General features: G+C 46.0%; 1 protein-coding gene across 2 annotated transcripts; it reads left to right on the plus strand.

The window, feature by feature from the left end:
• The first annotated feature begins 1,062 nt into the window (after window positions 1-1,062).
• LOC133928398 (uncharacterized) lies at window positions 1,063-11,017 on the plus strand. 2 transcript variants are annotated; one of them, XM_062374714.1, is made up of 7 exons: window positions 1,063-1,379; window positions 9,381-9,431; window positions 9,524-9,657; window positions 9,735-9,842; window positions 10,167-10,414; window positions 10,535-10,676; window positions 10,788-11,017. In XM_062374714.1, exons 1-4 carry the CDS (start codon window positions 1,134-1,136, stop codon window positions 9,820-9,822), a joined length of 519 nt encoding a protein of 172 aa, XP_062230698.1. In that variant the 5' UTR covers window positions 1,063-1,133; the 3' UTR covers window positions 9,823-9,842; window positions 10,167-10,414; window positions 10,535-10,676; window positions 10,788-11,017. The 2 variants fall into 2 exon arrangements, with proteins under 2 accessions (XP_062230698.1, XP_062230699.1); XM_062374715.1 differs by lacking the exon at window positions 10,167-10,414.
• The last annotated feature ends 4,458 nt before the right edge of the window (window positions 11,018-15,475 follow it).

Here is a 15,475-nt window from a genome sequence, read left to right on the forward strand (position 1 = left end):
AAGATGCAGGACGACGACGAATTAGCTCACGATGCAAGCATGGAAGGCTCCGCTTAGTTTCCATGCTTGGAATTGCGATCTACGCGCGCGATGAATTCTACGAAGTGAACGCTCGACTGCGGGCCTCGACGTTTTTTTAAGTAATGGAATAAAATATTTCCATCACAATTCAGCAACTAAACAAATAAGATTTAATAAATATGTAATATTTATCGTAAAACACTTATTATACTATTAAATCTCTACCTAAATTTAGCAAAGATGTCTATAGTAACTGTCTTTGGAAGACGGCAAGCGGTGTGTATTGTGCAGCATTGTACAGATGAGGTGCAAGCGGAGTAAGATCCTGTTTATTTTTTATTTTAATTATGAATTCTAACTTAAAAGTGAAAATAAAAAATAAACAGTTATATTTTAAAAACTAATTTTTATAATCATAAATCAAGTTATATTACAAAATCTTACGATCTATAATCCGATAGAAAATAACTTTTCCACCAAAACAGGGCATGAGACCCTTGACCCTACATACATGGTTTTAAGTGGGCTGTCTCACTCCACATTTTACTACACTAAAGCTAGCCAATTGAACCGGCATGAGATCAGCTACTGTAGGCACGATCTAAACATGGTATGACATGTCATTCCTGGGTCGACTTCACGGTATGCCATGCCGGCACGGCCTAGCTCGACTCCACCCCGTCCCTATGCTGCCGCCCCTACCTTGCCCTAGCCACTCTGCGCCACCGCCCCGGCCCACTACACCGTCGCCGTGTCCTACCGCCCGGCACAGCATGACGTGTTGCACTATGTTCAGACCAACCCGACACGACATAGTAGCTCACAAGCCATACCGTGGACCACACCTTCGACACGCAAGCCGACACGGCCCATCCTTTTACTTAGCTGGGTACGACGGACCGTACCTTAATCTGCGATTGGACATGGAAAATAGAAATGAATCATGCCTAGCCGGGCCTGTGGCGGGCCGGCCCATCAGGTTCTGTTGGACAGGTCTGCACTACACTTTGTCCTTTCGTAATTAAGCCGAGCAGCCCACGACGCAAAAATATCTTCTTCCTTGACAGCTTGTTCATCCGATTCTCGGGGTCCCTCGACGAAGAGGCGCTCCGATGAGCTCTCGACCGGCGCTCGTCTCTTCGCCGGCGGCGGCGCTGACACACCCTCACAGGCGCTGCCTCTTTCTCAGACCCACGTGTGCTTCGAGATCCTCCCGTGGCCTAGCCTGTGGCGGCAGTGCGCGGTACCAGCCGCAGCCACGCCTCGTGGCGGCGGAGTCGCCTCCGCCGCTCGCCGCCGGCGCCGTCCGGAGGGACGCCGAGACGGGGCTCGCCTTACTCCTCGTCGTTCTCTCTGCGGTATCATGCCTCTGCTATTCTTTTGCCTTTGGGTTTGCGTTGGTCTTGCTGGTTTTGAGGAGCGATTGGTCGAGCCGTAAGCGGGTTGTTTAATCCGAATTCTTGGTTCGTCGATGGTTCTCGAAAATGATTCATTTTTAGATACATGTCAGGCGCAATATAGATTAGTAATTATCGAGATTGACAATATCAACGAACAGCTCAAGGCAAAGAGTTATCGATTTTCCAGTGCTCTGTGCACCTCAAGATGGTAACTTTTGAGCAGAATGGCAAGATGCGTGCAAATTCTTGGTCCTTGGAGTTAGATTTAATTTTAGTTTAATGTTATTACATGCTTCTTTAAAGGGCTAGCTGTGTTCAGATGCTCAGTAAAGATTGTTCTTTGTGAGATATTGATGTATAGAGGAGCAGTGTTCATTGTGTCTATATTTCATTGCCTATCTTAGTTAGCAAGAGTGCCCAGAACAAGGTTGGATTAGCACAAGTTGTGACATAGTTGCCTACAATGTTAAAGAATGAGCAAACATGTTGCCGCATGCAGACTTGTAGCATGTGTTGTTGCAACTTACAACCATCCGTGAGTTGGTCAATCTTCCGAACCAATCATCCGCACCATGTTCCAAGCCTCCTGCAGGGTCGAGGTTGGTAATGGCGCCAACACTTTATTTTGGTCGGACTCTTGGTTAGCTGGCCGATCCATCAAGCAAATGGCGCCTCACCTTTTCATGGCGGTCGGCAAGCGCCCGACGCGTTCTAGAACTGTGGAGCACGCCTTGTGCAACCGGTGTTGGGTGCGCGACATCAAAGGCTCTCTCACCGTGCAGGTCTTGGTTGATTATTTGCGCGTCTGGGACGCTGTGGAACGGGTAGCCTTGTCTCCAGACCCAGACAGATTCATTTGGCGTTGGTCAGAAAATTAGCAATACTCCGCTTCGTCAGCATATAGGGTCTTCTTCTTTGGGTAGACAGAGCTTCCGGGTGCGAGGCAACTATGGAAGACTAAGGCGCCGGCAAAGTGCAGATTCTTTTGGTTGGCGTTGTATGGGCGCTGCTGGACGAATGACCGTCTTCAACGGCACAACTTGCGCAATGGTGGTCCGTGTTCCCTTTGTGCCCAGGCTCCAGAAACTATACACCATTTGTTTCTTGGTTGTGCCTGCAGCAGAGAGGTTTGGTTCCATCTTTTACGTCCTTCGGGTCTCGACCACCTTATTCCTACGGCCGACATTGAGCTCGTCGCTTGGTGGCTACATTCTCGTAATCAGGTTTCCATGGAGCTTAGGCGCGGTTTTGATTCCCTGGTTATTCTGGGTTGCTGGTTCATTTGGAAGGAGAGGAACGGACGCGTCTTCAACCGTTCTTCTTCCTTGTCGGGTCCCCTGAGCAGAAAAATTATGGATGAAGGCAGATGCTGGATTCAAGCCGGTACAGGACGTTGTTATCGCTCCTCCTGCCTGCTTAGGATAGTTGTTTATCTCTTCTTTCTTTCTTGTTGCTTTCTGGTTGCGTCTTGCAACGTACGTGATGTATTCCTGAACTTTGTACTCGCTGCTGCTCTCGCTTAGGCGAGGCGTCGCTGGGTTTCTTCTTCCTCTTAATGAAAAAACGTGCTCAGGCGCGTTCTCGAAAAAAATAATTGGTACCACTTCAGAGCAGCATTGTTTGGTAGTCGTGGAGATTAAGCATTGAAACTAGCAGTAGACATGAGACAAACATAATGTGCCACCCTTCGCACTGAGACATACAGTGCTCCTATCTTGTGTTCCACCCTGTGCTCTCCAACTCTTCTCGTTATTCTTGTGTATCCTACTTTCCTGTTGTTCTTGCTCAAATTTTAATCCTGCCCATAGTCACCGGATAAGGGGTTGACCTCGCGTTCCTCGACCCCTGGACTCTGTCCTGAATCAAGGGTCGGGGATGTATGGGGTCGATGTCCCTATTCTGACAGGGTCATCGCTCTTTGCCGCACAAGTCTACGGCAAGGCAGCGTGTCCGATGGCGCGACTGTCGAGTTCTCCCTCTCTGAGGGCAAGGTCGACCGCACCAAGGTCGTCAACGTCACCGGCCCCGATGGATCTAACGTCAAGGGCAGCGGCGATGGTGGTAGCGGTGGAGGGGGCTTCGGCTTCCGCAGCGGAGGCATATCTGGCGGAGGCGGCCGCAACCACGGCGGGAGGATATCCGATGGTGCCGCTCGGGAGGCGAGTGTGAGGGAGAGAGAAAGGCCACGAGAGGGTGTGCTTGGCAGCAGCTTCCGAGGTGACAAGAGGCGGCACAACATCGAAGGATTGAAACGGGAGTGTGCGGCTGCAGCTTCTGAGGCGACAAGAGGTGGTGCTGCATTTCAGGAGAGAGAACAGCGAAGGGAAAAGAAATGGCCACTGCGCTACGTGTGTTCAGATTCACCACTGACGTAAGGATGGATGGGGTGAAAAAGATAAGGTTGGATGGGCCAGCAAATGACAGCCCAATTAATCCTTCATTCTCTTTTCTTTTCTTTTTCTCCTTTTAAATATATGATGCATTTACATGTGGATAAGGTACACTGATCCTCGACCTCAAGCTTCATCCCGGGGTCATTGACCCGGAATCCTTGCGGTCACGTACTGTGTCGCGAATTGTCGTCCCGAAGAAGTATACCCCTGTCGGTGACACAGGAACCGGGGGTCCCCGAGTCCCGAGGCTAGAACAGCAGAGTGCCACGTGGCGCCCTCCCTCGGGGGTTATCTCCCCGAGGTACGATTAGACTAAGTTCCGGGAGAGGGTGCTTGGGGCCACGAACAGTGATCCCCGAGTACCCGAGTTCCCCGATGGCCCGAGAAGACCAAGTTCCGGGAGAGGGTGCTCGGGGCCACGAACAGTGATCCCTGAGTACCCGAGTTCCCCGATGGCCGAGAAGACCAAGTACCGGGAAGAGAGTGCTAGGGGCTGCGAACAGTGGCCCTCGAGCACCCAAGTTCCCCGATGATAAGAAAAGCCAAGTTCCGGGAGAGAGTGCTCGGGGCCGCGAACAATGGCCCCCGAACACTCGGTTCCCCGAGGACCAAAAAAGCCAAGTTCCGGGAGAGAGTGCTCGGGGCCTTGAACAGTGGCCCCCGAGCACTCAGTTCCCCGAGGACCAAGAAAGGGCATGTCTGGGAGAGAGTGCTCAGGGTTGTGAACAGTGGCCCTCGAGCGCTCGGTTCCTCGAGGGCCTGAGGAGTCCTTTGTCGGTGGTCCCCACAAGGACCCAGCGGTGAGGTGTCAACTGGTGAGAGGCCCGATGCTGTATTTAAGAGGGCGCGTGACCTGTCACTTCCAACTGCTCCTCCCACGCTTACTGTCAGTCCCTGCCACGGCTTGGCAGGGAGGCGTGGGGACATTTAATGCACGGGTCACATCGCGTGTCATCCGGCGCGCCTCGGGATAACGTCGCAGAGCTCGAGGCGCCCCACCTACCGCCCTGCTGTGTCAGGCTTGCTCTGACCGGGCGGGCACGCCGGGCTGCTCGGTGGCCGCCTGGTGGGCCCTCCCCGCGGCGTCTGTTGAAAAGCGGCATGATGACGAACAAGACCAGACGAGGGCGCGTTTTCAACCCTCCCCGTCACCTCACGCAACAGCCCATGATGGTTGCTTTCCATTTATAGCGCCTTGGAACTCGCGTTACCCTTTCTGGGCACGCTACCGCCCCGGCGGGTATATAAGCGGGGCGGGCTCCCCGGAGAAGGAGAGTTCAAGTTGAGCTGAGTTGAGATCGAGACAACGGACGACAACACCGAAGCACAGAAGATAGATCAACCGAAGAACAAGGAGCACGAAGCTCTAGACTTAGACAAATATTCTTGTACCCCAGCAGATACTCAGAGAGACATTCTCAGAGCATTTATAGCATACACACAGGAGTAGGGTGTTACGTCCAGTGCGGTCCGAACTTGTCTAAAAATCCTCTGAGCATTTACTACTTCCTGCATCCGATCATTCCACCTCCACCTGCATCTCATTTATTCCTATTTATTTCACCTACGAAGCGGATTCAGAATCATCCCCTTGGCCGAATCTCAAAGGGAGTCCCTCTGGATCCCCGCTTGAGGAGTTCACCCTCCGACAACCCCCTTCGTACAACACTTTTGACAGGTGTCGATCCGCGTCTCGCTACCCCGTTACTCGATCCGGATTTTTGGTGACTATGATCCTACCCATATAGCTTTCCTCTCTCCCCACTATTAGTACTGAACCTTTGCTTTGGGGCTTTGGCTCCAGCCTCCATGCACCCCATAGCTCATAGGCTGGAGCAACAGATTGTAACATGACCATTTATAGAAACTAGTGGCTTGTGCGCGGCGCCCCTACGCGCGAGCAATAATTTTTTAGTGCTTTTTATTTATTTTGTTTGTGTAGTGATGACTGGTAATATGTGAAGGTGTATATTGAGGAGCGAGAAAAATAGGTAGGAAATAAAAATAAGCATGGTGTTTAGTTGAGTTGATTGTAAGGAATCGGGAAATATAATTATGACCTAGAAGGTTGAGTTGTATGTATTTGTTTAGGTAGAGTTCGAATTGCAACCTTTTTTCTTCCTTTTTCTTCTTATGGGAATTGGTTAATCTGGTTTGGCTAGGTTTTAAGTTTAAATGTGTTAAAATCGATCGTGTGTTAATTTTCTTGTACCGAATCGGGAATTTTCTTGTTAAATAAGCATGGTGTTTAGTTGAGTTGATTGTAAGGAATCGGGAAATATAATTATTACCTAGAAGGTTGAGTTGTATTTATTTGTTTAGGTAGAGTTCGAATTGCAACCTTTTTTCTTCCTTTTTCTTCGTATGGGAATTGGTTAATCTGGTTTGGGTAGGTTTTAAGTTTAAGTGTGTTAAGACCGATCGTGTGTTAATTTTCTTGTACCGAAGAGAAAAACATTATGAATTTTGGGGGTATAGTAAGTGGTTTTTTGAATATATGAAATATGTTATTGGGGAGGAGAAAATGGTGTTCTGAAGTATTGTTAAATGCCTGGGGAAAAAAGATATGTTACTGGGGCCTATGTGTAATTTCGATGAAGCGTGGGATGAATATCAATAAAAGGCATTGTGGTGCCTATAGCTAAGACCATCTCCAACAGCTACCTCAAATTTTCATCCTCAAAATACTATTACAGCATCCCCTATCTCTAACACTGTATCAGTACTGTATCACTGGATAGAGGATCTGTTGGAGATGAATTCTCAGTGCTACAGTAGATCGCAAAGTACTGTAGCACTGGAATTTGCAGATTTGGAGACTCCGTTGCCCTAAGAGTTCTTTTATGTGGTCGATGACAGTAAATAAATGGCTTTATGGATGGTGGAAGTTTGGCTCTGTCATCTTTCTGGAAAGGTGTAGAAGAATTACATCTATCAAGCGGAATGTGACTGGGCTCTATCGTGCGGGATATGTAGGCTATGTGAGTTGAGAGAGTTTTCTGAAGCCTGTAAACGTGTTTTTTTCTTTTCATTCATTGTTCTTGTAGTTTGTGTTGATATGCGTTGTACAAATGTATCTGGAGGAGGTAAAGCTTTGTATAGTATGAAACATTTGCTCCGTCTGTTGGATTAACTTGGTCTAAGAAAAGGGCGATTGAAGAGCCATAAATTAAAGGATCTAGGTCTCGTGCTTATTAATATGGCAGGGGAAAATATTCCGTTGGATTAATGATTAGAGCGAACACAAAGCGAGATCCACATAGATTTCGATGATAGCAAATAAATATTTGCTTTTTTTATAATGACATAGTGAACGACACTTGGAGGAGTTAAATGTAGTATTGTCACAGATGGCAGTAGCGTTGATTATTAAGTTTAGCACATAGTTATAGAGATCTAATAGTCAACAGTGCTGGAGGTACTACCGAACATTCTTATCGTATTGGTTGCCTAGAATTATAAGAGTAGCTTTGTTGCCCACATATTGGTGGGTGCTAACTGCTAAGCTATACATGAGTACCACTAGGAGAGCCTGACACTATCCTGCTCAAAGTATCTAGTTGCAGCCGTGCATGACAATGCGGGTCGGCTACACTTAGTGCCTTAGATAGCACTGATGGTCTACCATTATATACATATAATGTTATAGGAGGATCAGAGACAGTAAGAGGAGGGGGCCACATCTTACCAAAATTAGCACACTCAACCCTGCGGCACGCTTCTTGCGGATCAAACAACGCGAAGAGCTACAAGAGGAGGAAACCTGCATGGAAAGGAAGAATACCCGTTAGCCTAATAAGCACACATCGGTACATCAATGAAACAAGGGAGATGGTTTTTGTAAGTTTTTCTGTTCCAAAAAGCAGGAGGGAGAGGAAGCGAGGCCAGGGCAGGGGGTGGAGCGAACAGGACGCCAACAACACCATACTAGAAGCAACGAACAAAAGAAAACTGGAATGGATCCCTCCTCGATACTCCTTCGCTGCAATAGCTAGGGAAACACAGGGGGGAAAATTATTAGGCTATCCCTTGTCGTTTTTCTTTCTTTTTTTTCCATGCGTACAAAAACAAACTAAAAAAAGGAACCTACAAGGAGGAACAAACAAACACGCGCCAAGGCAAACACAAAGCAATAAACAAACACAGAAACAACGAAGCGATGGACGAAACAAGGGGCAAATGAGCCAAATATCCACACAAAGGCGTGTGAAAAAGGACATGAAAACCTTAAAATCGTCAAAGGAGTAAGCGATCCAAGGATATAGGGAAAATGGGGAAGAAAGAGAGCTTCAGATCGGCTCCTCTTTCCCCTACTATGTGAACAAACAAAAAAGAATCGATAGATGTGGCCAACAAGTAGGAGAAAGCGATGGAAGGACGAGCAACACCTCCTGTCGATTCCATCGACATAGAAAGCAACCACCAAAAAGGGGAAACAAATCAAAGGGGTGCTAGGGGAAGAGACATGGATCTAGCCAATTAAAAAGCAACCGCTGAAGCAACCCAGTCCACGGGGACTCAATGGGAACCACAAGCCGAAAATTGCCATGGCAAGGGATTCGAAACGCGAGCACAGGTACTGACCAGAGCAGACAAGAGTGAGGAGCCAAGAACTGAGATTGAGCAGCCAAGAAGCATATATCGCAAACATCAAAGAGATGAAAAGGGAGGAGAAAGGAGGAGCCTAGGTTATATTGACCGGCCTACACGGCTACACCCCACCCAGCTGTTCAGTGGAGCCCACACACGCGGCACAAGCCACACAATGTGGAGAGCCAACCGGGGGGGGGGGGGGTGCTCCTGCGTAGGCAGCATGGCGCCACGTGGACCGAACTAGGCGCTTCCTAGAGGCCACATAGCGCGAGCCAACTTGGGGGGGGGGGGGGGAGGGGGGACGCGCAGCCACACTTGCCCACGGGGGCCACCAGAACCTTCCTGTTAACACAACAGCGACACATGCACTGCACAAGCAGACATGCTTGCCTGGCGCGTGGCGGACAGCAGCACAGTCGCAAAATCCAAATTGGACGACCAAGGAGCAATTCGGTGACGTGGACACCGCGGCTGGCCTTGAAGCCCCGTCGCTCTCATATATAGTAATGTGCAATTAAGGTTCTCTTTGTTCCTGACAGAAATGGCCACTAGTATCTGTTAGAAAAAAAGAAATAGGCACTAGTACGTGAAGGTTGTTTTTGATACAAAGTAATTTCACTATCTCACATTTGTATTTATTTGCTGAAATGATTCGGTACTCCACAAAGCTAGTTTCAGTTGCACCTGTATGGAGGCTAGCCTGATGAAAAATTGATTGGTCAGTTCATTACTCCGTATAATTTACTGAAAGTAAAAGTGTAAAATGCTCACCAAAATCTACAACAGTAGATAGTTGTATCCTATAGTCACAATCAATTCTAGCTGTCGCAGCTGCATGGGGCATAACTTGTATCCTATAGTAGATAGTTGTAGTTCCATACCAATTCTGCCTGTCACCAAAATCTACGATCAAACTTCACCCTAATATAATTCTTGCACACCGTACAATTAACTTTCTAGATCCTAATTTCAGGTGATGAGCTTCTTTCTGTCACTCACTATATTATCGTTTTCAGCATGCAGGGTGAGTAAATCATCTAAATAAATGATATCTATTTTATAGACTCGAAAGTACTCTCATCTGAATCATTTTTCTTTCTTTTTTTATTTGAACAGGCTCTGCAGAAGTTGGAAACTGCAGCAAATAAACTGTCAAAAGTAGTTGCAGAAGAAGTACCTGGAACTCTATCTGCACTAAAGCTGTCCTTCTTGGAGATCAATGATTTAACTAGCCAGCTAAAGAACCTTAGGTAACACATGTCATAGGCAGTCCAAAATTTAATTGAAAATTGGTGATTATACTATTTGTCCTCCTGATACTTTGCAGGAAGAGGCTCACATTAAGTAGATTTGGGAAGGAGAGTAGTATTAAAGCACATTCTCGGACTGCATGGCCAAAACAGGGAGATACATGAAATTAATCTGCACGTGAAATGTCAGTTCTGAACTTGTAACTTACTACTAAAATTCTTTATCAAGTCATACACGCTTCTCGTAGTAGTTCTGGACAGTTAAATAAATATGAGAAATCATAAGCTTTTCATAGTACCCAGTAGCTTTTGTTTGGCAAATATCATGCTGCAAGTAACAAATTACGCCTGGAACCCAAAAATTTCCAAACTGACACTATTGGTAAGTAGATATTTTATTCTACACCTGTATGTAATAATGTAAGTTACATATCCTGAGTTGCTCTCTACAACTTTGCAAATCTCTTGATGCGTACTTCATAGCTCTTCATCTCATCTGGTGTTGATAGGTTGGTTAATAAGGTAACCCTTGCTGTCGACACCAAATCTTTGCACTCTGATGTGGAAGGATCTATCCGCCATATCTGGACCTCCCAAACCTTTCAGAATCAGGAAAGTTTTAGACCATAAGTCTGAGATGAATCAAGAAAGTTTTAGACCATAAGTCTGAGAAGATTGAAGTCAGAAGCTGTGCAAATAACTGAAATATTTGAAGATACAAGAATTGGACAGCAAGAGGCAAGCTACGTACACATTGGTTTTTGCTAGTTGGTACTACTGCATATTTTACACATGCTGAAAGCTAAAGTCTAAATACTTCATGAAGCGACTACTTGATATGTATATTATTTCTACTAATTATAGTTTCTGTCTATAGCTGTAAATGTGGCAGGCTAAAGGCATGCAGTGACCACTACCAAATAATTAACAACCACTTGAAGATACTGAAAGTTCAATGAAGAATTATCAATGAACTATGTGAATGGAACCAGAATGTCCACTCCCTTCTCCATTTTCTGGTATTACTGCATACATCAGGGTTCAGACATGCTGAAAGCTAAAGTCTAAACACTTATACTCCACAAAGTATACGTATATTAGTTCTGCTAATTATGTTTTCTGCTCTATAGCTGCGAAGGTGGCATGCAAGAGACCGCTGTCAAATCCTTAACAACCTCCTTGAAAATGTCAAGTGCTGGAGCTGCAAAGAAGCATGATCGGTGAATTATGTTAATGCAATGAAAATGTCAACTTCCTTGTCCATTTTTCTTGTGTTCCCCTGCACAAGGTTTCTGTTAGATCAGGTCCGATGATATTGTGCGAATAACTTCAGCTTCACTCTGCCAACTACTGTTTATTAGATTTTGCTGCCGTCTCTATATGTTGCGCAATGAGTTCGTCATCCGGCAGTGACGGAGCTTAAGCTCGGCCAACCTGGGCCATAGAGCCCCCACCTCCCCACACACACACACATTTTGGCCAAAAACAAATTAGCACTAGGTATGTAACCCATGTTGCTATACATAGTACTCCATTTTAGAGTTATTTCTATTATGATCTATTAATCTCATTTGAATGTGTTTTGAACCAAAGTATGAGAAATGTCAATGTTCTGCTCTTTGATGACTAAATCCTTAAATTTTGGTCAAGCTCTGTCACTCTCAGCATTGTCATCATGATGCATGGACACTATACCGAACAGAAGAAAATTCTATAGGACTGATACTTCAGAAAACCTCTTTTCTAACACGACATGTGCTCTCATTCTTCTCTCTTCTGCATGTGTCAACTGTTAGATAAGGAAAGGACGGTATGAGTCAGGTTTTCAGTAAAGTCTTTTTTACAAAGAATTCTATATAATTTCCTTCCATACCAAACGATAATAGGCTTCAGGTTGGCCCCGAACGGTATTTTCTTCTTTCAGTGGGCATGTCTTCTCACATGCTGCACATCAGAGAAGATTGGGTCAACATGTGCAGCTGAAGCTGAACACTTCCAGCACTCATGTCCAACTGACCCGGAAAAACCTGGTCTCCGTTTCAGCTTTTACTAGTTGCCAAGAGTGATGCTTGTGACCTGATTTCGTGAAATTTGGTAACTGTAATGTAACTACGTCTCCATCTTGTTGCTGCTTCTCGGCAATCGATTCTCCCAGCTATTTCATTCTTCGCAATTTCACAGGAATTTTAAAGGAAACAGTTCAATTCCCCACCTGGATTTGGCGGCCGAGCTGGACGGGGGTGGCCTGCGCCTGGACGAGGTTGCCGAGGCGTGCAAGCTCGATGTGGTTGATGGACAGCTGCACGCCGGCCAGCACCCCGACGCCATGTAGCCGCCAATGCTCGCCGTCGTCTCCGCCGTTGAGCCAGTTGAACGGCTGCACCGGCGATCATCTCACGAACAATAAATAATCCAAGCAGCGGCGTGCGTACGTGTACGCACGTGCTTCAGTTCGTACCTAGCAGCACGTCTCGGTGACGGGGAGGCGGCCGACGACCTCCCGCGCGGTGATGCGGGTGAACTCGAAGCCCAGCGCGCGCAGGGCCTTGTCTGCCGCGAGCGCCTCGTTGGTGCTGTCGCCGGGCGCCGCTCATAGCCGCCTCGTGCCTCCCTTGTCTCGTGTCTTTCAACTGAAGTGTGTAGGGTGGCGTCTGGCGTGAGGGGGTGAGGTGGTGGGGGTCGATAATAAACGTGGCAGAGATGGGTGGGCGGGAGGGCATCGCCTTTGAGCCTGTTTCTCGCCGATAAGAATGCAAGTTTTGTATGTTTAAATTATTGGATCATTCAATATTTAAAAATAAATAAATTAGAAATTCATTCTTGCCTAGTATGTTCGTTTTAGAGTAGCTTCTAAATTGTAGATTTTAAAAAGCTAGATTGTAAAAAACCGATGGTCCAAAAACTAAAGATTATTTGGCATCCTGGATTCTAGGATGAGTTAGATATTTGCTTTAGTTATGTAATATCCATAATAATCTTAGTTTTTCTTAATGCATAATTATGTATATTTAACCTTTTCTTTTATTGTTTATCATATTTGATTCTAATTATACGGCAATTGAGATGTGTGGTGTGCATATATTTCTAACTATAATGCTTTGGACTTGTAGCAAGATGAGAATACAAATTTTGGTAATGAAAACCATCTAAATAACAAGATGAGAGATAATTATTTTTGTTTGCTTAACCATAGCATGTGGCGTCAACATGACATGAGCAGATTTCTTGTTTGAGAATTCAAATCACTTTTTGAACTGTGAGTTTGAGTATACATAAACCAAATACAATTTTTTCAACAGACCAGCTACATCACAAATTCACAACACACGACAAGGAGAGCCGATTGAAATGTCTCGTCTGTTTACTTGTGGTTTCAACATACTTAATTTCAGGTTAACACTACTGTAAACTAGCCACCGACAATAGATGATGCCATTGACGCCACTGCAGCCCAGTGGTAGAGATGGCCACTCTCCATCAACGTGGCCGTCAGCGTCGTCTGCGGCCGGCTTGCGACCAAAGGGAACTTCCCTGGCAGGGCATGGAGCTGCAACACCGAGCAATCCCATGGCCGCTTCCATGGAAGGGATCTTAGCCTTTAAGGTCCTTCAGGAGCGAGTGCTCAGCGACGACCCAGTACGCACAGGCCGTACGCGTCGCACGAGGTTGGCAGCCCGCACCGCTCGGAGATGGCCTTGTAGTCGGAGGTCCAAGCCTTGGATAGTTGGATTCGCTTGTCCACTATACCCGGAGGTCGTCGTCGTCTTCTACAGTCATGCGCCGGAAGACGGCGGTCTTGTTCTGCCCGAACGCGTCGAACGAGAGCACGTCGACCTCCCGGCCGCCGCCCTCGAGGTACAGCCCGAAGAAACCGCGGCCGTCGAGGCAGCCGTACAACGGCGGCTGCGTTGCGTTCTCTTGCTGCGCCTCGATCGCCGTAGAACTCCATGTGCAGCGCCATGTACGTCTTGCCAGGCGGAGAGAGGTGGCGGCGTCGGGGTTGGGGCGGGCGGCTGGCAGGGATCGGGAGAAAAAAACCAATTTAGAAATAGTAATAGTATTTGTAAGCAATTAGAGGATGTTTGTATGGACACTTTTATTTTTTTATTAGTCACAATCTGTAAAAAGTTTAAGTGAGTTAACTTGTAGATTGTGGTCAAAAAGTAGATTAGATTTTGAAAAGCAAATTGTACAATCTATTGTTTTAGATTTTGCTTTTAAAAATAGTTTTTCAGAATTACAAGCTAAAACAAATTGATCTTAAATTAAAGAAAAAATGAATTAAATAATAATCTAAAATTACATATTAAATACACACTTATATCCCTACTCATAGACCCTTCACTGACTCTCGACGGATGGTTTGTTGAACATTACATTCCTTGCAAAACTCAACTAAGCTCGGTTGGATAGGCCTCAGATGGCTCAGGACAAACCTAGCTACAGAATACATCATTATCTATCTAGTCACAGATTCTACATGTTAGTTTCCTAACCACGAATAACCTACGATAGCTTATGGTTTTTTTGTTTTTACAATAGATTGTAAGAGTCTAGTTAATCTATAGAATTCACGAAAACTTATTCCCATCAGATTATAGATTATGAAATTTTGTAATATAAATTAGCTTATGAATTATGGGAATCAATTTTTATATTAAAATCATTTGTTTTTGCTTTTGCTTTTGATGTTAAATTTTATAATCAAAATAAAAAACAAACATGTCTTTACTCGCATGCCCAAAACTAATCATACATGCAGATGCATGGAAACACCCTAGCTAGCTTTAGTAGTAGTAAATTAAAGCTGCACTGGACGATAATATCATATTTAGGCTTGTGGCTACCGCATGTCGCACCGTCTAATTAGTAGCTCATCCCGGCCATGTGCTACAATACTCAACATGTCGAGCATATACTTTTCTTCCTCTGAAAATTGCACATGCCGAACATATTAGCTTTTAATTATCAAATGTTAACCTTGCAATCACAAGCTTTTAATTATTTATAGCAAAGGAACTTTCAGCTGGCATGTTCCAAGATTTAATTATATAATTAGTTGCTACTCCAGCTAGATATATTGGCTTTCAACTTCTCTTCTAGAATCATATCATTACAGGAAGTTGGACAGACTCCCATGTTATTGACAGTTACGATTAAATCATTTGATTATTGCTCGCCGTTCATACTCAATCTATCATCACTAGCACCTAATTAACAAAGTACGTACGGTCCATGCTTGCGTATAGATCTTTCTACGCACGGCCAATGCCGTGCTGGGCTTCCTTGGCTTCAGCACTACTGAGACGGACGGCCGGAGTCGACGGAGATGGATCGGAAGAAGGGGAGCGGCTGCGGACCCAGCATCAGTAATTCAGTACCAGCAATGGCACGGCACAATCGCGAGCGGTGCGCGGAGGGTACGGAGGAGCGGCGACGACGTACGGCTACACGGGCGGCGGCGGCGGCGGCGGTGGTACGCCGGCCGCGACATCACGTACCATTTCTGTTACGCACATATATAGATTGCTATTTGAGTACCGGAGCTGACGATGCATGTGACATGTGAACATGCATATTGCTTGGATCGAGGTCAAGTGTTGTTGGGAAGCCCCGGCAACGACCGGCCATCACATGGATGATATAATTTCAGGGGTGACCGGACGAGAAGGTTGTTAATCAGTCCGTCCGTCCGGCCGGCCGGCCGGCCGACATCATATTTTTATTGGCTCCATTTGCGTTCTCCAATGTTAATCAGGATTTCCGTCGGTAGATAAGTACCGACGTCCTCCGAAGATAAGCTCGAGCTGATGCGCCA

Source organism: Phragmites australis, chromosome 9 (genome assembly GCF_958298935.1).
Source record: "Phragmites australis chromosome 9, lpPhrAust1.1, whole genome shotgun sequence".
NCBI lineage: Eukaryota > Viridiplantae > Streptophyta > Magnoliopsida > Poales > Poaceae > Phragmites > Phragmites australis.